This window comes from Spermophilus citellus (assembly GCF_964194105.1).
Source record: "Spermophilus citellus genome assembly, chromosome: 4".
Taxonomy (NCBI): Eukaryota; Metazoa; Chordata; class Mammalia; order Rodentia; family Sciuridae; genus Spermophilus; species Spermophilus citellus.
Genome location: NC_138185.1, coordinates 24,970,770 through 24,998,300, shown reverse-complemented (window position 1 = coordinate 24,998,300; position 27,531 = coordinate 24,970,770). Strand labels below are relative to the sequence as shown.

Here is a 27,531-nt window from a genome sequence, read left to right as displayed (position 1 = left end):
CCCAGAGGGTAGGACTGCAGGGAGCCCGGGGGTGCCGCGAAGGGGACCGGGGGAGTGAGCAGGCGGTGGCAGGGACAGCCCTGGATGCCAAGGGAGGGCCTGGGCCGTGTCCCTGCAGATCCTGGAGGGGCAGTGGGTGCCCCCGGGGCAGAGACATACAATCGTCAAAACTCTGCGAATGGCCGCTTAGGGTCTCTACATTTCACAGTCTGGAAACTTGACCCAGAAGGGAGACGTTGCGTGCGTGTGGGTGTGGTCGACCATGGGGCGAAGGCCGGTGTCCGCACCTGACCTTGAAATGCATGAAAAATAAAAGAGGGGCTGGGGGCCGGGTGGACGGTATGACCAGGCACGCGACAGGGCAAACGGCAGCTGTGGCCAGCTGGTGTGGGCTGACGGGTCGCCCTGGACAATTCTTTCATTGGCTGCTTGCGTGACAGTGTCATGATGACATATTTGGGGAAAAGCCTAGACCCTCGAACACCTGCCTGTGCACGGATCGGCCCTAAACGTGAGGAGCTGGGCCGTGTCTGTCTGCCTTGGTCCCCCAGCAGCCCGAGGAGCAGAGGCTGGGTCCCCTGGCGCTGAGTGCCATCTGGGGCACCCAGCCTGACCTCCATGCCACCTGGAACGGGCAGAGCCTGTCTTGGGGTTAGAATCCACAGCCTCCCATCTGGGGCCTACCCAGGATTCCCAGAAACGGCCCAGACCAGGAGCGATCATGATAAAGCCCGGCTCATGCGACACCATCCGGGGCCGACACGTCTTGGAATTAGCCACAAACCACAAGCCCTTGTGGTTTTGGGGCTCAATGCTCAATTTGCAGAGTTCCGGTCTCTCGTAATTCTGATCCCACAATTACACGGTGCGCCCCCCTCCGGGCCCAGGAGGCTGCTATATAAGGGCTGATCGTGGCCAGATTCCAAAGCAGAGGGCCTGGTGACCCGGATCCTCAGGACCGAGCTGCTGGGGCCTCCAGGGGTAAGGAGGACTCCCTTCCCTTTCCTGGGTTCAGGCCAGCAAGGGAGGCCAAGGCCTGGGAGGTGACCAGGAGAATGTCCCAGACTGGGGATATGTCAGGGTGAGCCCTCTCGGAGCTTGGGCATCTTGCCTGCAACCTCAAAAGTACCTACAAAAGGCCCGAGTCGGGCCAGGTATCTGCGTGAGCAGGGCCCTGCTGGTCTTCCCCAGGGACGTTGACTTCCTGGGACATCTGTTACCTCCCTGACACTCCTCAGCTGCTGGTTGATGCTGGAAATTCCTGCCCTGGTGCCCATCTCATTAACTGTGTCTGGACTACAGTGCTCTCTGGGCACTAGGGTTGGGGAGGTGAGGAACCACCTGAACGTGTCAGCCCTTCACATTGTAGTATAATTAAGCGTCTCCCACACTTTCCTGGGAGCAGATGGAAGGGGAAGCGTGGAGACTCCCTGGAATTCAAAAGAATGGAAACAAGGAAAAGAGGAGAGAGTAGACACGCGGAGGGACTGAAACCGACCATTTCAGTTTGGTCCGACTCTGCTCTCCGAGGCTGGCAAATGTGGCCTGGGAAGAGGGAGTGGGAGAGGCGGGCAAAGGGCAGCAACACGGAGGTCACCGGATGTCAGCCAGATCACCCCAAAACACACGTGTGACCCCTCCAGGCTCAGAGCATTCCCTGCCCAGGTCTGGTAGGATAGTCCCCAAACAAAAGCAACAGCTGCGGTGGACTGAAGGTCTCTGTGTACTAGACACAGCGTCCTGGCCACCAGCAAGCAGGCGCTCAAAGAGGTATAGACTTTTGCTCAAGGGTTTTAACCACATGGAATAGAACTGAGTTCTCCAAGGAGGTTTAGGGGTGTTTGCAGGAGGTTCAGAAGGTGGCCAAAGAGATGTGTGGGTGAGTGGATGGCCCCAAGGCAAGATGGATGGAAGGATAGGTGGATGGATGGGTGGAGGGGTAGATAGATGGGTGGCTGGGTGGGTTGAAGGAGATGGGTGAGTGGAGAGGTGGATGGGTGGACAGATGGGTAAACCCTGGACACATGTCCCCAGAGCCTGTCTGCTACAGTTTTCTGTTTTTGTTGGCATCCCCGTTGTCCCTCTGCCAGCAACTCAGTCTGTGGACGCCATCTTGGGAGACAATCAGACGTCCCTTCTCTGGGATGGTTCAGTTCATGGCGCTGTTTTGTGTCACCAGACTCATTTCAATTGGAAAAGTTGGAAGGTGGCGTGGGGGATTCTGGCCCTGTCTGCTATGTTAGCTTCCCCGGTCAGTTCCCCTGGCCCTGGGTCTCGGGTTAGATCCCAGTCTTGGCTGAGGGGGGTCTAACTCTGCCTGCTGGCCAGGGGGATGGCACGGCTGGGCCACCGTCACAGGGTGCACCCTCTCCCCAGGAGGAAGCTGTACCGGCATGTGGACAGCATGGTGTGTGGCTGCCCTGTTTGTGACCGCTGTGGGTGGCAGCCGCCAAGAGACAAACACAGTCCTGAGGGTCACCAAAGACGTGCTGAGCAATGGTGAGTCCAGCCCAGGGGGGGCCGGGTAGCCTCGGTTGGGCAGGGTGGGCTCAGGTACCCAAGGACCCTCCCTGACTGGCAGATTCCACATCAAGTGGCCGGACAGTAGAGAGGTGGTCAGGGGCCTGGGTTCTGGAGTCGGCCTTCCTGGGATTCCAATTCTGATTATGTGACCTTGGCTCCCTGACTTGAGTTCCCCGAGCCTCAGTGTCCTCATCTGAAAAGTGGGCACAGGTGTCCGTATCTCCAGGGACTGCGAGGAGGACCTGTGACTTGACGTCTGGGTGCCCCTCTGTGAATGTGACCTTTTGGTGGGCCCCGAGGGTGGGACCTGTAATCCCTGCCTCCAGGGCTCAGGTCTTGACTTAGTCATCTGGCATTTGAGGACACATTGCCTGTCCCAACCCCGGGCGGTCGTGACAATAAAGATGAGATGATTTCCTCTGAGGTGCTTGGCCCTGACAGTTTCCCAGGAACGGATGGTGCACGAGGAGATGGACTTTTTAAAGCCGTGGAACATTTGGGAGGGAGGGTGACAAAGGGATGCCATCAGGGTTTGGCTGAAGGGTGTCAAAACCTAGGGGCCAGGGGAGCCCCCGGGCTGCAGAGCCAGGGAGGAGGGCCGTGGCGGGGGCGGGCACCCCTGGCTGACGCCCGGCCTCTCCGCAGCCATCTCCGGCACCCTGGAGCAGAGTGACGCTCTCCGCTCGGCCCTGAGGGAGGTGCCCATGGGTAAAGCCGGTGGTGACGGTGGCGGGCCTTTGCTGGGGGGGCTGCTTGGTGGAAGCGGAGGTGGAGGTGGCGGGGGAGGGGGCCTTCTGGGGGGCCTGCTTGGTGGTGGGGGCGGAGGAGACAGCGGTGACCTGTTGGGTGGAGGTCTATTGGGTGGCAATGGAAACAGTGGTGGGGGGCTGCTGGGGGGCAGCGGTGGGGGGCTGCTGGGCAGTGGTGGCGGGAGCCATGGTGGGGGGCTGCTGGGGGGCAGTGGTGGGGGGCTGCTGGGGGGCAGTGGTGGGGGGCTGCTGGGGGGCAGTGGCGGGGGCCTGCTGGGCGGTAGTGGTGGCCTCTTGGGTGGTGGCCGTCACCGTTACGATGACTACAGAAGCGCTGAATTCCCCCGAGGTGTTGGTGGTGTCCCTTACAATGACTTCCATGTCCGAGAGCCTCCCCCCAAATACACCAATGGCAGACAGCTTGGTGGCAATTACAAATACGGGCACATTGACACCAACGACAACACTGCCCAGCTGGGGGGCAAGTACCGCTACGGAGAGATCCTGGAGCCCGACGGCAGCATCCGCGACCTCCGCAGCGGCGACGACCACAGCAGATACCGTTCCTCGGAAGGTGCAGCCATCGGGGACCACCGGCATCACCGTCACCGGCGAGAGCTGCGGCCTGGGGAGATCCCAGCTGGGGTGGCCACCGGGGCCCTGGGCCCTGGGGGTCTGCTGGGCTCCGGCGGCATGCTGGCCAACGAAGGCATCCTGTCGGGCCAAGGAGGCCTGCTGGGCGGAGGCGGTCTCCTCGGTGACGGAGGACTTCTTGGAGGAGGGGGCGTCCTGGGTGTGCTTGGCGAGGGCGGGATTCTCAGCACCGTGCAAGGCATCACAGGGTAAGGACAGGGGGCCCTCCCTGCGGCCCCCGGGGAGCCTGCACCCAAGGGCTGGGGCGGGGGTGCCTGGTCTCCAGGACAGGGCCTGAGGGCTGGACGTCTTAAGGGTCCCAAGTCACATGGTTTGGGGGTTTGGTGTAGAAGAGCCCAGAGCCTAGACCCCGCTCCACCGGGGTCTGCCTGTGTCCTGTTGAGTCTCCTTTCCTGTCCCCGAGGCTCGGTTTCCTCATCTGTGGGAAGGTCACGGAAATGAAGCCAGGAGGATGGGCCCAAGGGTTCGCGACCAGCAGCCCGTGTCTGGCCCGTCTCCCGTTTTCACCTCACATCCCTCATGATTTCACCCAGCCCAGAGCCACTCAGTCCAACAACACGCAGGGCTCCTTGCAGCTGAGGGACACCGATTGACACTGGGACGACCCAGTGGTTAGCCATGAATGACATCCCCGTCTCCAGGAGCCTGCGGCGGGTGGGGCAGCAGCTTGGATAAAGCAGCCTGGAGACTGTGATCCAGTTATGAGCGGCCTCCTCCGGAGGTCAGGGGAGGCTTCCTGGAGGAGGAGGACCTTGGCCCAAGGCTGGAGAATGGACAGGAGGGAACCAGGCAGGGGGTGGGGACACGCAGAAGGGACGGCATCTTGGTGTGGAAAATGTTCGCGGGAAGTTCCTGGAGACACCCACAGTGGGCTGGCCCGGGGCTGGGGGAGAGGCGTCCCCCCCTCCCGCCTTGACATCTCTGCGAGCTGCACATTCTGCCCCAGAACCCCAGGTCTCCTTCCAGTCGGGGGGATGGATGGGGAGCAAAGAAGGGGTGTGGGGGGCAGCCTCTCACCAGCCCCCCGCCCCCGCAGGCTGCGCATTGTGGAGCTGACCCTCCCGCGGGTGTCCGTGAGGCTGCTGCCCGGGGTGGGCGTCTACCTGAGCCTGTACACCCGCGTGGCCATCAATGGGAAGAGGTGTGTGCCCTGGGCCCTGGGGGTCCCTGCTGGGTGGGTGGGCCAGGGGCTGCCCTCTCTCCACCTGGTCCCTGTATCCATGACGCTGGGAGCCCCAGTTTGGGACTGAGTCACCCCGTGGTCCTTACCAGCAGTGAGGATGGCCCAGCGCCAGGGTTGAGAAGGTTGGAGGTGGGGGTGGCCTGGGCTCCATCCTGACTCCTACAAGCTGCGTGACCTTGGAGGGGTCTCTTGATGTCACTGAGCCTTAGCGTCAGCACCCACACTGGAATAGTAGCCCATCTCCCTTTTGGGGGAGAGCAGCAGGTGCCTGCCACAAAGTAGGTGCTCAGCTGGGGACTTGAGAAGCAGACTTCTGCATTCATTATCCCTGAGATGAGGTCGTGCCTGCAGCTGGGTGATTGGTTACCTTGGAAACCAGATCCGGACCCTCCTTCCCAGCCTCTGGAGCTTTCTTAGGCCGAGGGGGAGGGAGCAGGGACACCTCCTGATTTGAGCAAGGGACATGGCAGATGACAGGAAGGGCCAGGGCTGAAGGCAGGGGGGAGAGGCTCTTCAGGCTGTGAAAGGTGCGCCCCCTGGTGGCCGGGGTGTGACTCCCGGTGTCCTTGGCCGGCTCCAGTCTCATTGGATTCCTGGACATCGCCGTGGAGGTAAACATCACGGCCAAGGTCCGGCTGACCATGGACCGCACAGGCTATCCGCGGCTGGTCATCGAGCGCTGTGACACCCTGCTGGGGGGCATCAAAGTCAAGCTACTGCGAGGGTGAGTACCAGCAGGCGCCTTGTGACCAGGGGATGCTACAGCCGCCTCTGGCAAACAAACGGCGCCACTCACCTGCGCATGTCCCTGGAAGGGACAGTGATGTCACAGAGCAGTGACAAGTCACATTGGACTATCCACATTCTGCTCAGTGTATCTGGGTCGGGGAATGATGGTTTTGCGTTTTTTGGTTTTTTTCCGATTTTACCTTCTCCACAAACTGTCCAAGACCCCACTCTGCCCAGAGGTCTTCAGGCGCCTGTATTGGCCAGCAGGCGTCCCCAGGTGGAGGTCCTGGATGGGGGCGTACTCAGGACGGCTGGAAGCCAGCTCCCTCCCCTTTACCAGCCGTCCACACGGTGGGAGCGCCTGCTCCAGCCTGTCTCAGGGGTCTCTGTCCCCCTTCTCCCCGTCTTACCAACCCCTGGCCACGCGCCCCCGTCTCCATCTCATCTGGACTTCAGGGTTGGAGGCAGTCACGGAGCCACTTGAGCCCCACATCCTGGCTCACAGGGGCCTCTCCAAGCCTCTGTTTCTGCTTCAGGGAGGAGTGTGGCAGAGGGAATCGGGTGGTGGGGTCCAGAACGTAGGAACCTCGGGACTTTTAAATTCACATTTTACCATCATACATATTATTTAATACACAGTTCAAAACTGTAGAATGACAGAAAGGTGAGGAGTGACGAGGGTCCCTCCCACCCCACCTCTCTGCCCTCCCACCCTGCTCATTGCAGTTATTCGGTTCTTAATTTTCCTTCCAATTTCTTTGTTTAAATGAAGCAAACGTGTTCATACTTTCTTATCTGCCCCTGGTTTTAATGCTGATGGGTGCCCGCTGTAACCACCCCTCCATCAGGAGGATATTCTGCATCCAGACACAGCACGTGTCCCTGCTGCTTCATTTTGCAGAGCTGTGTAATATTCCATGGTCTGGGTGAACCACCATCTATTTGCCCAGTCCCCTACGGCTGGGCATTTCAGTTTGTCCAACCTGCTGCTGTGACAATGAATTACCTTTTGCAGATGTCATTTCACAGTGACCTGATTATCTGTTAGGTAACTTCCCAGAGGAGAAAAGGGTCTGGGCCCCGAGTATACATAGATTAATGGCAAACTGTCCCCCGACACACACGCAGGCGCACAAGCCCCTTGTGTGTACCTGCACGACTGTTCTCAAGGGCCATCATCAAGGAGGACCGGAACCAGGCTTAGTCTCCTGAAGGTGGATCCACCTGAAGGGGTCCCAGGGTGAGCTTTCGGGGAACACTCTAATTAGGGCTTTGCCTCAAGTAATTCTTAGTCACCTCAGCTCGGAGCTGGACAGCAGCTCTGCCCTTGGGCACCCTTTGGTGTGAACCCCAGGAGCATAGTTTATTGGCTAGTATTTCTTCTTCTGTCCCTTCCACACACACTTACTGAGCCCTTGGAATGTTCTAGATCCTGCTGTGATAAAGCAGTGAGCTCCTTTGACCTCTGCAGCCAGCAGCCCCACAGAGGGCGCGGGAACCGGGGAAGGACTAGGAATCAGGAGCCGGCAGCCTGGCCAGGCCACGGGAGAGCGGGCAGCCTGTCTTGATGGGTGGACGGATGAATGCGCGGCCCCGCTGCTGGCTGGGAGCCTGCTCCGGGTGGCCGCACTCTCTTTTGCTGGCACAATTGTCCAGCTCAGGGGTCTCACTGCCCAGAGGCGCCCCAGGGCAGATAGTCCTGAGAGCGCCTCGGTCTGCGCCTGGCCTTGACCCTGCCCCGTGTCCCCAGGCTTCTTCCCAACCTCGTGGACAACTTAGTGAACCGGGTCCTGGCCAACGTCCTCCCTGACTTGGTAAGAACGGGGTGGGAGGGCACGGGCACCTGCAGACCAGGGCCACAGTCCAGGGACACAGAGGAGACCCGGAGAGATGGAGGGAACCAGGAGCCGGACGCGTTCTTGGGGGCCTGGGAAGGACGCGAGGCTCCTGGGGACAGATGAGGAGAGGGACAGGAGGGCGAGGCTTGGCACCACCCAGCCCTGGGCTCCCTGCGGCTCCAGCTCCTTCCAGCTGTGTGACGGGGCCGGTCACCTCCCTGGGTCTCCAAGGGGGCCATTCTGACCGAGCCTCCCCCCGGGGCAGGGGGAGGACAGCGCCTGGCGCAGAACAAGCCTTAGCCGTGGGCACTGGGGGGCAGCTCCCTCCCCAGCTCCCTGATGTCACCAGAACTCGTGACGTTTTCTCTGCAGCTCTGTCCCATCGTGGACGTGGTCCTGGGTCTCGTCAACGACCAGCTGGGGCTCGTGGACTGTGAGTTCCTTCCTCCCGGCTGCATTTGGCCGAGGCCTGCTAGCGGCAGCTCAGGGCCCGACCCGGGGACATGCCACACCTGGGAGGAGGCCCTGTGACCTGGCCTTCCCTCTGTCCCGACGTTCTGCTGGGGGGTTTGCTCGCCCTCGGCGCCTGCACCTGGAGCCTTGGCTGCGCCCCCAGGCCGCCCGTGACCCCTGCCTCTGCCTGCAGCTCTGGTCCCACTGGGGATCCTGGGGAGCGTCCAGTACACCTTCTCCAGCCTGCCCCTGGTCACCGGGGAGTTCCTGGAGCTCGACCTCAACGTGAGTGCTGGCTTGGCCCAGGGGAGGTGGCCTCCTGCCCGGAGGTGGGGGTGAAAGGAGAGGCCCCTAGGGCTCCCACTGGGTGCTTGGGGAGCGACATCTGAATGGGACCCTTTTCCAATTAGATGGGGACCTTCTAGGAGCCCTGTTAGGAATACAGTCACAGCCGGCCCGTCTCCAAAGCTTGCTGTGCAGCAGCCATGTTTTACATGCTGTGTGCAGATTCATCCAGTCTGTCCTCACAGCAGCCACGGGGATGGGGGCACGCTGAGAACACACAGGCACAGAGAGGTTAAGCCAGTGGTTCAGGGCCACACAGCTAATAACGTGGACCAGGGGCCCAAGTCAGGCCACCTCCCTGCTGGTGGAGCTGCATCCAGGAGCCTGGGCTTGACCCTGACGGTGGAGGCTGTAGGCATTTAACAAGGGCTCCCTGTGATCAAAAAAAGTCCCGATTGGCAGCATTCGCTTATTTCCAAGGCACAAACACTTCCCCCAGAGCCAACTTCAAGCTACCCATAGGACATCTCTGAAAGGGAAGTTGGAAGACATGTGACACTCTACAGTGAGCTGTGCCACCACATGGCTCCAACCTGGCCCTACTTGTGCACAGGCACACAGACTTATGCAGGTCCTCTGAGACCACAGACCTGGAGGCCTCCTCACTCCCCCCAGCAGTTCAGAGCAGCAGGTGCACCCCGCTCCTGAGGCCCCAGGCACACCGCACACACCTGAGGTGCTCTAAACACACCCATTCCGGAGACATTTGGTAGTTACCTGCCATGTACCAAGGACCCAGTACAGCAGTGAGGAAGACAAAGTCCCTGCCCTGAGAGAACTAGTGATCTATTGTGATTTAGGAGGCTGAGGCAGGAGGATCACAAGTTTGAGGCCAGCTTCAGCAACTTAGCGAGATCCCCATCCCATCTCAAAATAAAATTTAAAAATAAAGGTTAGGGGTGTAGTTCCTGGTTCAGAGGCACTGGGTTCAAACCCCAGTACTAGAAAAAGAAAAGTGTGTGTGTGGAGGGGGGATTGAGAGAGAAAAAGAGAAATGGTCACTCAATAAATACACAATTATTAATCTAATGTTGTAATGGAGCCTAATGTGGGGCATGTGATGCAGGGAGGTCCGGGAGGGCTTCCTGGAGGAGGTGGTCTTGAACTAAGATGACTGAGGCACACAAGGAAAGTGCGGGGAGGTCCGCGGGAAGGCCCATTGTGGGTGGTGAATCCCCGGTGGCTGCAGTAGGAAGGTGAGGGCAGAGTGGCTGGAGGTGAGAGGCCACGCACCACACCAAGTGCTGAGACCCAGGGCTCTGGTCCTGGGGGCTGCTTGCGCGGGTTCAGGGCCCGGTGTCCGCCCGCAGCCTCCCTCTTCTCCCTCCTCCCTGCCCTCCTCCCTGCTGCCCAGACTCTGGTGGGCGAGGCCGGCGGAGAGCTCATCGACTACCCGCTGGGGCGGCCAGCTGTGTCTCCCAGGCAGAGGATGCCCGAGTTGCCGCCCATGGGCGACAACACCAACTCGCAGCTGGCCATCTCGGCCAACTTCCTGGGCTCCGTGCTCACTCTGCTGCAGAAGCAGGGGGCGCTGGACATCGACATCACCGACGGCATGGTGAGTGGCGCCCCCTAGGGGCGGGCTGGGACTGCGCCCTGCAGGGAGAACCAGACGGCCCACCTCTCTCGGCTCCACCCACCCGCTCGGCTCCACCCACTTCTCTTAGCTCCACCCATCCCGCTCGGCTCCACCCACCTCGCAGTCAGCTCTCTCGCGTTCCCTGGGCTGCGCTCACAGACCAGACCCTGAGCAGCGCTGTGGCACCATGAGCCTGCGGAGTTTGTTTAATATTCTGTCCTGTCTAAAAGAGGCACCTTAGAGTCACACGTATGTCTCTCCGCATAAACGTGTAGACTCCCTTGGCCAATGTTGGCACTTCGGGAACTAAAGTAGGTGGGGACAAAACACCACCCAGAGCGCGCTCCTTGGTCATTTGCTGTCCAAACTTTCTCTTGAAAAATGTCAGACCTTAAGAAAAGTTTCAAGGTGCGACAATGTGTACTCACTGACCTTCACCAGACCACCTGTCCGTCGTCTGTCCACTGTCCTGTTGACCCAGCCACTCACCCACCCATCATTCACCCAGCCGACCACCCACCACCTATCCATCCATCCATCATCCATCCATCACTTGTCAGATATCTGTCCATCTGTCTGTCATCCACCCACCCATCCATCCCTCCATCCACAATCTGTCAGATATCTGTCCATCCATCCATCCACCCACCCTATATGTTGAACAGTTGGGGCTTCTTGAGGCCCCATGGGATTTGCTCCACAAACCACCTCCCTGTTCCAAGAACAGGTGTCCGCAAACAAAACAAGCAACAAGAAGCCCATACAAACGCTGGCGCTGTTAGATTCCACTTAGTAACCTATACCCTCTGCCCCTGCAGTTAACTAGGAGAAAACAGACACTGGCTTCATGGTTGCCGTCTCTTTCTGTCAAGTGGTGCTGGCTTTCCACTCTTTTTAGTATCTGAGGTCTTAGGAAGTGAGTTAAGCCAGGCACCATGGTGCACACCTGTAATCCCAGGGGCTCTGGAGGCCGAGGCAGGAGGATTGGGAGTTCAAAGCCAGCCTCAGCAATGGCGAGGCGCTAAGCAACTCAGTGAGACCCTGTCTCTAATAAAATACAAAATAGGGCTGGGGATGGGGCTCAGTGGTTGAGTGTCCCTGAGTTCAACTCCAGTACCGCTCCAAAAAAGTGAGTTGGTTTAGGGAAGATCTGAAGCCAAAAGCAGTATCAGGGATACCGCAGAAGTCATGGGCCAGGGACCCAGACATTGCAAAGGGGCCCGACGGTGCTACCCTTGCCTTAACAAAGAGTTCCACGTCTGCAGAAGAAAGGTTCAGGCCTCGCCTTCGTTCTTCAGGTGGGGGCTGTGGTGAGCCTGGTCTACACAGTGGCCACTGCTGGACAGGCGGGGCTTCCCAAGGGGTCCTTCAGGGAAAGGAGATGGTTGTCTGGTCACCATGTTGGCAATGCCCGTCTGTCCCTGTCACCTTGGGACTCACTTGATCCTTTTCCTTGTCCTATAGTTTGAAGAGCTTCCTCCGCTCACCACGTCCACACTGGGAGCCCTGATTCCCAAGGTACGTAAGCCAGGCAGGCGCCACTGTCCTCCACTGTCCCCCACCAGCCATCCCAGGTACCGGGCTCTGGGGAAGATGCCCAGCACTGGGGCAGCTGCTCTGCCTGCCTTCCTGGACTGAGGGGCGCGGAGGCAGGAGGGGAAGGAGCCTGAGCTCTGTCTGCAGACCAGCTGGTGAAGTTCTGGTCCTGGCTGTCCACTCCTTCACTGTGTGACCTTGGACAAAAGTTGTAACCTCTCTGAGTTCTATTCCCTCATCTGTCAAAAATGCCCGCTGACACCTCTTCCATGGGTTCGGGTATCCAGGGGAGGAGAAGGGATAAGGCGGTCAAGGTGCGGACACAGGGCCAGGCACATGAGAATTGTGAGAGCCTGGAGGGGAAGAGCCAGGTCCTTGGAGACCCAGCTCAGCACACTCCAGCCCATTGCTGTAGGCAAATGGCCTCTCCTCTCGGAGCTTTCACTTTTCTCATCTGGAAAATGGGGATAGCAGTGTTCACCCTGAAGGGTGGTCCTCGACAGGAATCTGGAACCCAGATACAGAGCAGGCATTTGGCGATGTAGTTACTATCTTTGCTCTTAATAATTATAAGTTGTTATTATTTATTTATTTTTAAAGAGCAAATGCGCTCTTGTCCCGTTGTTGATCCCGTCTCTGGTGCTGGCCCCCTTGCCCTGCTCCTGGCAACAAAGATCCCTGTTCAGAGTTACAGCCCTTTGTGGCTTTCCCCAACTCTGCCAGTCCCAGGTAGGGAAGAGATGGGACTCACCAGATGGTCGCTATCGCCCTCGTGTGGTTGAGAGTGGAACGGCAGAGGCACCGTCCAATGTCAGAAGCAGCGGCCGCTCATGTGGCCAGGCTGTCCTCCATCGCGGGGCCTTTTATTTATTGGGCCACTTCCCATGTGCACTGCATTTTACAGCTTTTGAGAATTCGGTCATATTTATCACACGCAGCCAAAATGGACAAGCACCTCATTTTACAGATGGGGAAAGAGAGGCCCAGGGAGTCACCCAATGAGGCAGCCCCAGAGCAGGCGTTAGGCCTCCAGATAGCCACAGGTCCGCTGCAGCAGGGTCAGGCAGGGCGACCATCTGGGGTGGAGTCACGGGGGAGGCGTGGTCAGCGCTGAGTCAGGCACCCCCAGGGATCTCTGTGAAGGGGCACTGCTAATTCTTGGGGACTCTGCACATTCCAGTCTGGGTGGTTGGGACCCCAGAGCCCTTCAGAAAAGTGCCCTGACAACCCCCCACCCCGCGAAAAGCCAATAGTAAGGTACTGACTCTTTGAAAGTCCGTCTGCCCAGGGGTGAGTTCAGGGACCGGCCAAATGGAGGAATTAACTAAATTTATCCACTGACCAGGAGCTTGAACAGAAGAATTCATCTGGCACATATTCGAGAAATGAATAGAAACTTTTTAGGACCCGACCTGCCCTGTAGCATTGCATATGACATCGTTTCCATGGAAACAGCTTCTCTCTACTCTTTTATTTATTTATTTTTGGGGTACTGGGGATTGAACTCAGGGGCACTTGACCACTGAGCCACCTCCCCAGCCCTATTTTGCACTTTATTTAGAGACAGGGTCTCACTGAGTTGCTTAGTGCCTCACTGTTGCTGAGGCTGGCTTTGAACTCGAGATCCTCCTGCCTCAGCCTCCTGAGCCCGTGGGATTACGGGCAGGCACCACCGCACCTGGCTCTACTCTTAAAAAGTAGCTTCCTGGGTTTGCACACTTAACTGTGCCCCGTTAATATACTTAAGAAGAGTGGCCTTAAAATCATTGTTATTTTTTGTGAACAAGTTACTGAGTGAATATGATAAACAGGTCACTTGGTGAATTGTCCCTTTGGTAAATTAGCTTTGGGGGACTTACTTGCGGTCAGTAGGCCCAGGTCTGTCCCACTGTGAGACCCAGGGAATCCAGGTCGCCTCTCTGTGCCTTGCTCTGGGACTTCGCAGGACAGCCCCCCGGGGATGGCCTGTCATTCCAGGAGGGGTGGTGGACACCCGGGCTCTGAGTTGCACAGCCTGGGGCTGGGTCACCTCCTCTACTGGCCTTGGATGGGCCTGATATGTCCCTCTGAACCTCAGTTTTTAAATCTGTGGCCTGGAGATGAGACCCTGCAGGGCGGTGATGACTGAATGAAATGGAGACCGTCACTCGGCCCTGCCCAGCGCCCCAAGGAGGCCCCCTCTGCTCAGTGCCTGGTGGTTTTGGGCAGTCCCTGTGTCTGGGATTGTCACCTTCATTCCCAAGGTGGCCCAGGGAGAGGTGGAGAGGGGAGCCCCCGCCCTGACACCACAGCGGCCCTTGGCTTTGCCTGTGGTTCCTAGGGCCCGAGGGGATTTGGGCCTGAAGGTGCGGGTTAGGAAGGCGCTGGCAGCCCCCTCCCCACGCCCCCCCCCCTGGGCGCCCCAGGCCCAGGGCCACGCCCACCTGCCCGCCCCGCCCACCTGCCGGCCCCGCCCACAGGTGTTCCAGCAGTACCCCGAGTCCCGGCCGCTCACCATCAGGATCCAGGTGCCCAACCCTCCCACGGTGACGCTGCAGAAGGACAAGGCGCTCGTGCAGGTGTTCGCCACCTCTGAGGTCGTGGTGTCCCAGCCCAATGACGTGGAGACCACCATCTGCCTCATCGATGTGGTGAGTGCCTGGGCTGCAGCGGCCCCTGCTGGGCCTCAAGCCAGAGCCCCCCCCCCCCCCCCCCCAGATCCCGGGCCCTGCACTCCCCACAGGCCCTGCCACAGGACCCGCTGCCTTCCCATCCCTGCCCCCAGGGCTTGAGATCAACTGAGCCGCATCTAGTCTGGGAAGTGGGTTTCCTGCTGGAGCATGACAGGCCAGCTGTGTGGGGTCCTTTTGGACATCATCAGATGACAGATTAGAAGAGCCAATTCTCACCCAATCTGAACCCCGCTGTGTGACATTCCCATTAACAGCCCAAATGTCTGAGCCAGCTCAACCCTGACACCAGACTCCATTGTCCCAGAGATGCAGCCCTGACTTCCTGGCCCACAGCCTGGTCTGGCTGCATTCTGCCCCAGCCTCACAGAGTCCTCTCACCGGCTCCATCTCCAACCTTCTTTCTTTCCTTTTAATGCCAACCTCCTTCCTGCCTCGGGGCCTTTGCACATGCCCTCCCCACTGCCTGGATGGCTCTCCCTCCCTCTTCTTCATCTAGTCAAAGCCTACACAGCCTTCAGTCCTCAGTTCAAACACCGTTTCCTCAGGATGATTTCTCTTGACAGACTAGGTCCCTGTCACAGGCAACCAGTGCCCCTAGCTCTTCATCATGCAATCCCTATTATTGTTGCTAATTCCATTGCATGAATTTGTTGGGGTTTATTTTTATTTTCATAAATGTAACTTTTATCTGATCTTATTTATTAGAAGGAGAGTCAGGGGAGCAAAGAGGGATTTTCCTACAGCAAAATTTCTGCTTGCAAAGGGAGATGAGTTTGGTCCTTTTATGCCCTATTCTGGGGGGCGGGGCAGTAATGATTGGCAGCAATGATGCCCAATCTCATCTGCCATGGCTTTCCTAAAGCAAGTTTCCTGGGCTTCAAGCCTCTCTCTCGGAGGCATCTCAGAGAGACTTGGTTAGTGCCCCCAGTGCCAGTCATGGGGATTCTGTCATTTGTCTTTGTGGGAAGTATTCACTCAGCTAACTTGCAAACACTGTTAATGTTGGTCCTTTATCATTCCTGACTCCTCTTCCTCTGGGGAGGTGAACCTACTGTGTAGGAGCCTTGTGCTTAAAGGGAGCCTGGCCAGGCCCTGGAGCAAGCCCTGGTGACGCTCAGGGTCAGTGGGCTCCTAGCCAGCGCCCGCACAATAGCCCGACAAGCTGGCAGTGACGGTCACCTCTTCCTCCTCCCTCCAGGACACTGACCTCTTGGCCTCATTTTCTGTGGAAGGGGATAAGCTCATGATCGATGCCAAGCTGGACAAGTAAGGGGTTTGCTTCCCTGGTTCCCCCTCAGGGAGCCATCTTGGGGCTGTTGTAGCTGGTGCTGGCCCAGATGGCCACCAGGGGCACCAGAGGTCTCCTATGTCAGGAGTGACCGTCAGGGTGGGTCAATGCAAGAGGCCGCAGAGGCAAAAATGGCCATGTCTGCCGAGAGCTCCATCAGGGGCCTCCAGGTAGTGTGACTCAAAGAGAAAGAACCAGCCGCCGTCAGCAGCAGTGCCCGCAATCAAGGCGCCCTTGATGCTGACGAACCAGGCTCTGCCACGGGCTCCCAGTGCACCTGGAAGTCAGGGCTAGGATGCTCCTTTCTAAAGATGAGAAAACGAGGGCTCAGAGAGGTAGATTTACCTGTTTAGGGCCAGACAGCAAGTACAGAGAGGGGCTGGGAGCCAACCCAGGTGAATGTGACCTGCTGCATTGAATGGTTAAAAATGCTGGCTTTGGACTCCAGAATATGGGTCCAAATCCTGTTGTGACCGCTGTCTGACCGCATGACCTTGGCCAAGTGACTTCCCCTCTGAGGCTCCGTCTTCTCATGGGAAAATGGAGACCCCAGTCCTACTTAATAAGATTCCTAAAGATGATAACTATTATTTACTGGGTGCCTTCCACGTGCCGGGCATTGAGCCAAGTCCTAGGAGTGTCTTCGGTTAGTCGTTGACGTCAGCCTACGGAAGTAAGAACTAGGTGCTCCTTTTGAGATTTAATGAGATCATGGGTCAAATTTTCAGCTCACGTTAGGTCATCGCAAGTTTTTCCTTTGATAAAAGCTCTGAGTCCAACCATGGGGGACTCTGAGACGGTATCAGTCAGCCATCTGAGTTCCAAGGTGGCCACATGCAGCCAGGGGCCCAGCCGTGGGAAGGCCAGGGTTCCAGTGGGCAGAGCACGGGCAGACTCTGCAGAGAGGAAAAGCACCCGGGCGTTGTGGCAGGAGGGGCCGAGGAGGGCTGGAAGAAAACACGCTCAAAGCACCGAGTCCTCTTCTTGTCACCCATGGCTGTCATTTAGTCCGAGGAGTCTTGCGCTCTGCAGAGAGGCACAGAGAGGCGAAGGGCATTGGCTAAGGCCACACAGCCGATAGGTGGCAAAGCCACAACAGGCACCTTGCCCACTCTGAGCACAGCGTCTGGCCCATGGTTACTGCTCCGGCCCATGATTCCCCTCAACTCCCCCAGGACCAGGGGCTCCCAGAGGTCGTGGGTGGAGGGCTTCAGACAGTTGTGGAAACCCAGCACCTCGGGCTCTCAGTAATGGCTGCTTCTAACGGGCTGACATTATCACCCGCAGGACCAACCTCAACCTCCGGACCTCGAATGTGGGCAACTTTGACGTAAGTGCCACATCGGGCCCAGGGAGCATCCCGGGCTTGGGGGAAGCTCCTCTGGGGACTGCCTCTCCCCCGGGGCCAGAGAGGCTGGGACTCCAGCAGGTGGCTGGCCTCCTCATGGACGCAGAGATGGGGAAACAGGGGACACAGGAGGAGGGCAGGGGGTCGGCCACCTGCTGCTCTGTTTTAATGGGGGACCCTTAGTGCACATCGGTGGGGACAGCCATGTCCTGGGGGAGTCAGGAGGCCACTGACCCCTGTGTGACTGGAGCATTACCGGCCACTCTGAGCCTCAGTCTCCTCCTCTTAGATCAACAGGGCTGGGCTGGTGTTCATCCTCATTCTTACTCCCGGGTTCTGGAATCCTCTTTCCAAGGGCCCGTGACTCTGAGACATTCAGGTTCCAGGGCCGGGTCCTGTTTCATCTCTGTTCTTGGGTCCCTGCACCTCACCAAGGCCTCAGAGTCAACCTCAATCTCAATCTCTCTCTCTCTCTCTCTCTCTCTCTCTCTCAAGAAAAGCTGACAGCTAAGCCCTTGCTTGCTTCCTGGGGTGAGCCGGGCAGATTCATCTCTTGTTCCTTGTTTTTGAGTTTCTTGAACTCAGACATCTGCAGCCCGTGAAATTCGTGCCCCAGCTCATTTTTAGATGGAGGACTGTCCCGGCTCTCAGCTGGCTGGGCAGTTTCTCACTGGGTCCTCACAGCCTTCTTAGGATCTGGGCAACTTTCCCATAAGGAAGCTGACGTCAGGGACGTTCAGTGACTGGCCGGAGGGGACAGTGGGCTGGAAGTTGCGGTGGGACTGAGTGACGGGCGCTGAGCACCCTGAAGATCTCTGACGTGAAGGACTTTCACAACCAGCTAAGGGAGGGTCAGTCCGTCTTGTCTTCAGACGTGGAAGTCACGGTTTAGAGACGTTAGGGAGGTGACACAGCTGTCCCTTGCCATCCACGGGGGCATCGGCCCAGGGTCCCCCACAACACCAAGGTCCCCAAGTGGACAAGGGCGTGGCGTCTGCCTGGGGCCTGCTCCACCTGCAGCATTTCCATCCTCTCAGGATGGCTGTGCGGCGCCCAGGATGTCAGTGCCACGTAAACGCATTCACGGGCCACGTGGGACATTCCCCTCAACGACGGACCAGAGACTGTGCTGGTCTCATAGGGCAAAACGGCCTAGTGACATTGAAGCCATCTTGGTTTATGAAACACACTGTGACGCTCACATGGGGACCACATTCCCGGGAGCTTCCCCGTTGTTAAGTGACAGGTGACAGTTGTTAGACTGTACTGTGGGAGTGATGGCAAGAGAGCCTGTGCCCATCCAGGATGGAGGGAATTTGCTTTCAAATATTTGGGATCCGAGGTTGGTGGCACCCACAGGTGCAGAACGCGCGGGTGACAGGATGGCTCAGAGGGCGAAGGAGGCCAGCCTCTGGGCGCCTCCCCTGACCCTGGCTGTGTCCTTGCGGGCTGACCTCGGGAGCTGAGGGTCAGAGGTGAAGGAGGCTGAGCTGGGATGGAGCCGGGGGTGCTGGCCGCAGGGTGCAGGGCCTTGGAAGGGTGCTTCAGGGCCAGCCTCCCTCCTCCCCAGGCTCCAGCCTCCAGGGGAGCCGCTCCACCTCCCTGGGCCCTGCCTGTGGCTCAGGGACCGCCAGCCTCACCTCCCACCAGCACAGGGAGCAGTGACCCAGGTGGCCCTGGGGCCATCTGCTGAGCCGTTCCGGGTCCTGGGGCTCTGTGGCCAGGACTCCCAGAGGCTCCCGAGCAGCTCTGGGTCTCCAACTTGGGCCCCAGCCCCAGGTCCCCAGGGGCCTTCAGAGCCGGGAAGCCCCTGCCCAGGCTCAGTCCTCTGTCCCTGCAGGTGGGCCTCATGGAAGTGCTGGTTGGGAAGATCTTCGACCTGGCCTTCATGCCCGCAATGAACGGTGAGCGCAGGCTGGGGGACCGGGGACCTGGGGGCCTGGGGACAGCTGGTGTGCAAGACACGTGGGACTCGCAGACATTCCACCTCAGAGGCAGTTCTGAGGCTGCACTTGAAACGTTGATTTAAGCTTCCAAATGCAGGTATTTTTCAGTTTTTTAAAAACCGCGGGGTCACCTGGAGGCTGGGATAGCTGGGTGACCCCAAGATGATCGGGGACCTCAGCCCCAACCTGCTTCATCCAGCGCTGGGGACAAAGTGGGCTGGCACGTCCCAGTTGATGTCACCTCCCATACCAGCCAGGGCTCATTTAGAGAGACCCTGATGTCTAACGGAGCCTTATTAAAGCAGGGTGTCAGAGGCCAGGTGAGGGGACAGGGGACAGGAGACAGAGGCTCTAGGCCTGCTTGGTCCCTGAGGGCCGTGCACTGGGGCACGTCCTTTCATCTCCCTGAAATGCCATCTGTCACTTTTCTTAGGTTCTTGGAGTGGGTGCAGAAGACACCAGCCCCACCCAATACCCCAGAAAGGGCGGGACCGGGAGAGCCACAGAGCCCCCGAAAAGTCCAGCAGGGTCCAGGCGCCTTGTCCCCTGCCCACCCCCCCTCCCTGCTTCCCTCCTTTCCCATCCCTCCTTCTAGAACAAGGGTCACAGGTCCACTTGGTCCTGACAACTTGAGACCCGGGACCAAACCCCGTCCCCGTCATTTGCTGGTTCCCACGGGGAGCCCCTTCCTTGACTTAGCAAACATGTCCCCTCCTCTGTGGTGCTGGGGACACCGTCCTTCCTGCAGGGATCCCACGGCGCAGCAGGGTGACAGTGACAGTTTGCCGTCTCTCTGCTGGAGGCACTTGGTCCCGCGGTGGCCCAGTCACCTGGGTCAGGGAACCTTGTGAGGATGGGCCAGCAGGACAGCCTCGGGGACGGCCCTCCACCCACAGGGAGGCAGGGCGACCATGTGCTGTGGCCCGGAGGGTCGGCAGGCGCGAGGAGATGGCCAGGCTTGGGGGCCTCCTGGCCGCGCTGACCTCGCCTGACCTCGAGCCGCTGTGGTTGTTTTTCAGCCGTGCTGGGTTCCGGGGTCCCTCTCCCCAAAATCCTCAACATCGACTTCAGCAACGCAGACATCGACGTTTTGGAGGTAAGGGGAACAGCGCTCTGTCCCCCGACTGCCCTCTGTCCTCACCTCTGGCTACAGCTAAAGGTCCGAGCAGTAATTGGGGAAAGGAAGAGAAGGGGGGCCCTGAGGCCTCTCCCTCCAACATACGAGACAGAGGAACAAAGAATAGGGCCACTGAGAGTCCTTCAAGGCAAGCCCACAGTCCCACTCAGAGCTGCCCCATCCCCCAGGTGGAAAGCTGAGGCTCCTCAGCCACGGGCTTCCCCAAAGGTGAAGGTGGTGTCGCTCACTGGGAAAACCTTTATTGAGCACCTACTATGTCCAGACACTTTGCAAGGCCCTGGGATACGGGGCCTTCCAAACCCAGAGGGACACAGGACTTTGGGCAAACGTCCCTGAAGACATTGGCTGATTACAGACAGCAGGTGTCTTGAAGTTCAGAAGAAGGGGCTCTTGCCACCACTATAAGGGCCACAGGTGCTCAGCGTCTGAAATTTGGAAAATACAGGGACATTAAACGAACACAAGTCATCCCTTAGAACATGTATTTTTGTTATTGTTGTTTTTTTGTTTTTCATTCCAATCTTTCGGAAGTTTTATTTATTTTTCTTTCTGGAGTTTTATTTTCAAAGAATAGGGCTTGGAATCCAGCAGTCTGGGTTCAAATCCCGACTCTGCCAGTTGCCAGCTGGGTGACTCTGGGTGGGCTACTTAATTTCTCTGGGCCTCAGTTTTCTCCTCTATCAAAAAAAAAAAAAAAAAGGCTGGTCCCAGGGCCGACCCACGGGGCTGCGTTAGGATGACATGAGCCTCTCCTGTAGTGCCCTTGAGCCCTGACACTCGGTAAGCGTTCTGGAATGGTCTGCCATGTCAGTGTGAGCATATGATAAGGGGCTGCCTCTGGGTTCAGGATTCCTCCTTGGGACTCCCAGAGATGGAACCAAGAGGCCTTTGTCCCAAGTTGACAATTCCTTTTGCAAAAGGCTCGCCCGTCACACTGCTGACTCTTCCTCGTCCTGTGACCTTGACATTTCTGGTAGCTCTGGCCTGTGGGTGGGATGGGCTTCCACTTGGACTGAGTGACATCCTCTCGTGGCTGGACTGAGGCCATGTGTTTTTGGCAAGGACATCCCAGGAGTGGAACTTGGAGCTGTGCGCTTGCCCCTGTCAGGGACACCGTGTGGGACACACTCGCTTGAGGTGGCTCCTGCCAGGTCCCTCTAACTGAAAAGCTATTATTTTCTACTTTGTCCCCCATCAGTAGCTGGTTCTCCCCCACCTTCTTTTTAAAATTTTTATATTTAAAAAAAATTTAGTTGTAGTGGGACACAGTACCTTTATTTTATCTATTTATTTTATGTGGTGCCAGGGATCGAACCCAGGGCCTCGCACATGCCAGGCGAGGCTCCACTGCTGAACCACAGCCCCGGCCCTTCTCTCTCTTTTTTTTAGTTCTGATTCAAAAAGTGCTTTTTCCGTGGTGCACCGTGATCATCTGTCACAGCGGGTTCATCATGTCCCGCTCGCACCCGCACACCACCTCCCCTCCCTCGCCACCCATTTGGGCCCTGGCTGTGGCTCTTGTCTGCATTCGTCACTGTCCTGTTGGCCTAACTGTGATGTTTGGAGTTCTTCTTTAAGGAAGGGCCGACCTTCCTCCCCGTTTATTCATTTACTTTGTCAGTTGCTTACTTAGTCAATATGAACTCGTGGATACTTATTTTTCTTCTTTGAGGTTTGATTTTTACTTTTATCACTTATTTTGTTGCAGAACTTTTCTGTAGTCCCGTGGAGTGGACCTTGGTGACTGCAGAGAGCTCAGGCCTGCGTGGCTTATGTAGGGGAGGAGGATGGGGGTCAAGGAGGGCTGTGTCTTGCCCAGGGTTCTCTGAACAGGAGGCCCCAGGCCCACGGGACCCCTTCATCGAGTTCATTTGGAGTCACCGCTCCCCTGAGTCACACTCGCCCCGTCCACGGCAGCAGGCAGGTGTCTGGCCGAGGCTGAGGCCAGAGCCCTGGCCCCACCTGCTCACCTGGTTCTCTCTTCTGCCCTCCAAGGACCTTCTGGTGCTCAGCGCTTGAGTGACAGAGGCAGAGACGTTGTTGGAAGAAGCCAGAATCAGCCCTGGAGAGGACTGGCCTGGACACGGTCCCTGGCCCTGAAGCCCTGAGGCCTCCACAGCAGGCCCCTCCCAGCCTCCAATCCTCTCCTCCACCAGCCTCCACCTGACAGAAAGGATCCAGCCACTGCCCCTTTGGCAAACCGTACCATGCAGTCCCTGGGCTCTGCAGGGGAGGAGGTGGCCCTGAGGACTGGGCCTCAGGCGGATCTGACTCCAGGATTATCTTGGCTTTCAATAAAACATTCCCTTTCCGCATTGGGCCAGCCCCTGCAGGTCTGATTCCTTCCCTCCTTGGCTGTGCCCCCGGGGCCTGGCAGCGGGAGCTGCGTGTGGCTGGAGGGTTGCTCAGTCACATCCGGGGATGGGGCTGAGCAGCAGGGCTTACTCCAGCTCTCCACACCTTTGTTCTGCACTCCCCTGGGCGGGTCCTTCCTGCCTCAGTTTCCCTTCCCGCGCCTCAGCCCACAGGGAGGGCCAGGACGCAGAAAGCACAAGTTCAAGGTCACCTGACATCTCACAGCCACGATGACCAGGGTCCCCTCCCCTCCTGATTCCCACCGCGACTGACTTCCCCGGGGCCAGAGGAGGGTGGAAGGGGAAGGATAGTGTGTCTCCCCTGGCCCCAGCCTCCCGGGGGCGCTCGTCTGCTGGGCACCAAGTGCCTGGCGAGCCCTGAACTGAGACTCCGCCGCCTGATCTCCCTGAACCTCAGGAGAGCACCACAGGGTTCACACAAGGTTGGCCCTGGTTTCAAAAGTGGGGAAACTGAGGCACAGAGAAAGGCAGTGACTGGTTCAAGGTCACCCAGCTGAGGTGTGGACCTGTTCACTCCAGGCCCATGTCCTAATGGCTCCCTGCGGCCTCGGGTCACAAGTTCTGGGGGCCCCCAAAGTCATACAGTTCCCAGAGGAGAGGGCGGGGCCTGGAGAGTCCCACTAACACCACAGACGGGTCAGCTCTCTCACGGTTCATTGGCCAAGGTCAGTCAGGAGACCTTGCCTGACCTGCCCAGGCAGAGAGAGGGACTGGACACCCGGGTGGCCACAGTGACGTCTTCCGCACTCCCCCATGTTTCCTGGAAGGAGGGGGCTGGGGCAGTGGCTGAGGGGGCCTGGCTCCTGTTGCCATTCAGGTTTTGCAAAGATACAAGGTTCCTCCTGCTTCGACCCAAGCCAGTGAAACCACAGTCACAGCCAGAGAGTGATCCCGGAGGCTCCCACGTCGTCCTCTCAGAGCACGTCCTTGGCTTCTGGACATGAGGCCCACGGCCGGACATTCAAGGGAAACTAGATCCTGCCACATCACTGTCCCCTCAGAGCAACACCCCCCAAGGCTCCTGAAACCCCATCTGCCAGTCGGGAGGGAAGAGGCCGTCTATTAAAAACAGCCTGGGCCGGGCGTGGTGACGCAGGCCTGTAGTCTCAGCGACTCTGGAAGCTGAGGTAGGAGGATCACAGGTTCGGGGCCAGCCTCAGCAACTTAGTGAGGCCCTAACCCCTGTGCAATTTAGCAAAACCCTGTCTCAAAATAGAAAATAAGGGGGGCTGGGGATGTGGCTCAGTGGTTGAGCATCCCTGGGTTCAATCCTTGGCACCAAAGCTGTGGAGAGCGGTGACAGAGAATGGCAGAGCACTGTCCAGGTCTGGGAATGTTCCAGGGCGAGGGCTCAGGAGGCCTAGCTGCTGTGGGGTTCCCTGCATGAGGAGCCTCTGAGAAAGAGTCTTCCCACCTGGACCTTAATCTCAGGCACCCAGCTCCTGGGGATAGAGGAACTCTCCCGCTAGACGACCACAATGTCTTACAGCCTGTTCTTCAGTGCGGCCCACGAACAGGTACTTTACACCATGCGCTTTCTTGAGAGCTACACAGGCTCCTAGAATCTGCACATTGCAACTGTGGAAGAGCCCAATAAAGGTAACCGTCGGAGTACAAAGAGCAAAGCTTGCCGAATCTTCAACCCGACGATGAGACGTATATAAACAAAGATCGCTGCCATAACTCTTTAAACCTGCTTCTCCATCAGGGAGGAGCTTTATCTTCAAGTCACCTGCATGTGTGAGACTTTATGTTCCTTATTCCCCTCCACCCCTGGCCAGGAGGGTCCGCCCGCTGACAGGAAGGCTTTGCATGCACAGGTGTCAGTTGGTGGCCTCATGAGGTCATTCAGGAGCAAGATCTGGGAGTCAGGAGGAGGGGTTCCGAATCCTATCTCTGTCACTTGGTTATGTCACTTGTGAGGCCTCTAGTGTTCCTTTTCTTTTCTTTTCTTTTCTTTTTGTTAACTATCAGCTTTATTTAAAAATGTACAAAATACTCTTGACATGTAGAACGTACACACCAAGAAATCCATACCAAATTAATCACTCACAGACTGCCAATTTCATCCACTGATTTAACACTACAGTATTCAGGATAAATTAAAGGATTTAATATTATCAACACTTGAAAAAGCAGTCATTTGTAACGTGCTGTTATAATTAGAACAACCAGTTTTGGGGTAACTGATACAAGGAATTTTAACACCGAGCTTAAAGCTTCCTTAAAACATGAAAATTGAGACAGTGAAAAAATGCATATAAATAAGAATCGAGAGCCAAGACACGCCTTAGTCTTGCTGGAGTGCAAGGGTATGGCTTTGCATTTTGTTCAGGGTCTCTACTAAATTGTAGGGACTTCGGAAATAATAGTCTCTTTTTAAAAAGATATTGCTTATTTCTATTAATGATTTTAGTTAAAAGATTTGATCAGGTAAAAGCTCACGAGCAGTACATTGGCTTTCAGGTATCACCTCTCAAATATTCCTGAGAAAACGGTAAGAAAAAAACAGCTTTCCTCACTTTCTAAAAACTCTTTTTCAGAGGTTTTTCAGACTTTTCTAGATGAAATACATAGGCAATATTGCAGCTAATGGACAAACTGAGGGACTGTTTCCCACTTAAACCAAACGGGAAGAAAACTCAGAACTATTGGCTATAAACCACAAGGCAAAACACAGCTCAAAACTGAATGGAGCAGGGGCCCTTTGCTAAGCGGAGGATGAAGGGTATGACCCGCCTGAAGTTCCTATGACATCACGAGTGCAGTTCAGTTTGGGGAAAATAGTTTTATGTATCTCTCAGAAAAAAAAAAAGGTTTCTACTTTGCATCACAAACAAAACAGTGGTTATGATGTCCAGCACCACCAAGCAACTTTCATTCTGTCCCACACTGCTGAAAGCGAATCCCAGGCAGGGCGGACATCCAGGATGGTGAGCTGCTAGTCCTGGTTGACTTCGCCGCCATCGTGATGATCTATCACATATCCAACTTCCATGCCACAGCGATTGATGTGCCCGAAAGGCAGCTCATACCCCATCCAGGAACCAATTCTTGCTCTCGGTGAATATTGTTTTGCTTTCCCTCCGAATCGGATCAAGGTTGGAGCACAAGGGCACTCCGCAGCATGAAGAGCTTCCCACTTCAAAATCTCCTTCCAGGCCTGTTCATTGTTCTGATTGTGAATTTTAATGATAGCATACATATCTTTCTGACTGATATCCTCATCCTTCCACTTCCACCCTTTCCTTAACATTGCATTCCAGAACATCTGTTCAGAAGGATAAACCCACTTTTTCTCTGAATCTGCTTGTGGAATGGATGACTCCTCTCTTCCTGCAGACAATGCATAGCGCTGATCTGGAGCTGGTGTTTGATCAGTGGTGGCATCAGATCTGAAGCATCCAGGTTCTCCCTATTCTCAGCCGCAGCGCCTGGAACAGGACACTCCACACACTCATAGGCACGATCTTGGTGGGCAGGCACAGAGTATGTTCTGCTCTCACAGGTTGGACAGAGGGTTCTGCACTCATTGGACAGCCTTTCATTTTCCCTTCATGCACTGGGCATCCTGAAGGCGGTGTTGCTGTCTCATCTGAAGCACTTGAGGTCTGAACTGGAACAGCAGGGGTAGAGGCTGACAAACGCATGGTTGGCATCAGTGTTGACTCCAAACAACTTTAAATTTCCAGCTGCTCCAGGGCATGGTCCCCAGGCCCCACTGGCTGTGGCCAGCATGCCCTTCCGCACCTGATTTCTCCCCCAGCTGCTGGCCCTGCCTCTAACCTCCAACCCAAACCCTGAGGACCACGACCTGCCACCGTCCCCGTCTTCCCCTCACTGCGCCTCTAGTGTTTCTGAACCTCAGTTTCCCCACCTAAAAGAAGGACAATGATAATAATTCTGCTCTAAGATGGGGTGAGGACATTGACCTTTCCTTCTGGCGCACTTAGCCCTGAGGCTGCACACAGTAGGTGCTCAAGAGGTGCTCACTGTGACTGGTAACAGAGTGGACAGACTCCTAAAGCATGAGCTTTTGGAACCCCTGCTTCTGAGCAGGGCTGAACTGAGGACGAAGGATGGAGTGTGTGTGGGGGGGCACTTGGCATGTCCCTTGGACAAGGCTGTGCCCAGCGGGTCCCTTGCTGAGCAGAGGCAGGCTGCTCCCCAGTGGGATCTGTGACAACGGGCACAGTTGGGGACAGTTCAAGGAAGATCCCTGCTTCCAGCCTTGGGGGGTCCAGAAATATGGAAGTTCCTTTTGCACAATTAGGGTGCTTTCAAGTAGGGGTGTGTGTGGCTCAGGGCAGAGGCCCAGGTGGAACCCCAGCACTGGGAAGAAACACAGGGATGCCTGTCCAGGAGGGGAGGAGGGAGCAAGAGCGGCCGTTGGCAGTCAGGAAGGCTTCTCTGAGGAGCAGGTGCGTCAGGTCCCCTCTGTGGCCTCGAAGTCCACCCCCCTTCCCGTCCCCAGCACTCAGGGACTTGGCCTCTCCCAGTCTCCAGGGCCCCGCAGGTGGGAGGAGCTAAGCAGAGGGAGGGCAGGACTTCCTGTCTATACTTCCAGGGAGGGGCCAGAGGGAGGAAGTCCCGCCTTAGAGGGAAGTGCCTGGGGTGGGACCCTCAGGTCCCTCTGGTGACCTACCCCTTCCATCATCCACTGTGTCAGAACCACCTCCTGTGACCTCACCAGTTCCTGCTCTGCTCTACCCTGGCCCTGCCCATCACCTCTCCTGAGGCCACCCCTCAGCCTCTCTGTGGTCCCCCCTTGCTCCTTCTAGTCACTCTCCACCACCCACTGCAAATCCTGTCACCTGTCCCCGCTGCTTGGAGCCCTGCCATGGACTTCTCATGGTGCCCAGAGCTGTCCAGACCCCTCACCACTTCCTACAGCCCTGGCAGGGTCTGGCCGGGCCTCCTTCCCCACCCCCCTCTCGCCCTGGTTCCTTGACCTGCAGAAGGGACAGCAGAGTCCTGCGCGAGGCCCTCCCGCCCAAAGCCCTGCACCCAGTTATGTCGGCCATATGGAAGGGCTCGTGTGTCCTTCAATGAGTTTGATTTATTCTGTTACTAAATATTTGAGAGAATTTCTGAAAATTTTTAATAACCATTTTGAGTTATAAGTAACTCATCTACTTTCCCATTGTCACAAAGAGACATCGAAGGGTTTGAGAT

At 57.1% G+C, this 27,531-nt stretch overlaps 1 protein-coding gene and 1 pseudogene across 2 annotated transcripts; one reads left to right on the top strand and one right to left on the bottom strand.

The window, feature by feature from the left end:
- Nucleotides 1-2,393: 2,393 nt before the first annotated feature.
- BPIFB4 (BPI fold containing family B member 4) lies at nucleotides 2,394-22,000 on the top strand (the record flags this gene model as incomplete). The annotated part of the gene is made up of 16 exons (XM_081289179.1): nucleotides 2,394-2,499; nucleotides 3,169-3,231; nucleotides 3,622-4,114; nucleotides 4,963-5,067; nucleotides 5,690-5,833; nucleotides 7,589-7,652; nucleotides 8,049-8,109; nucleotides 8,323-8,414; nucleotides 9,829-10,032; nucleotides 11,518-11,571; nucleotides 14,049-14,219; nucleotides 15,460-15,527; nucleotides 16,837-16,879; nucleotides 18,738-18,801; nucleotides 19,863-19,939; nucleotides 21,977-22,000. The coding sequence occupies 16 exons, from the start codon at nucleotides 2,394-2,396 to the stop codon at nucleotides 21,998-22,000; spliced, it is 1,833 nt and encodes a 610-aa protein (XP_081145305.1).
- A 3,204-nt stretch (nucleotides 22,001-25,204) lies between these two features.
- LOC308646377 (holocytochrome c-type synthase-like) lies at nucleotides 25,205-26,166 on the bottom strand (annotated as a pseudogene). Its single transcript has one exon. The product of its transcript is annotated as a holocytochrome c-type synthase-like (transcript).
- Between the last annotated feature and the right edge of the window lie 1,365 nt (nucleotides 26,167-27,531).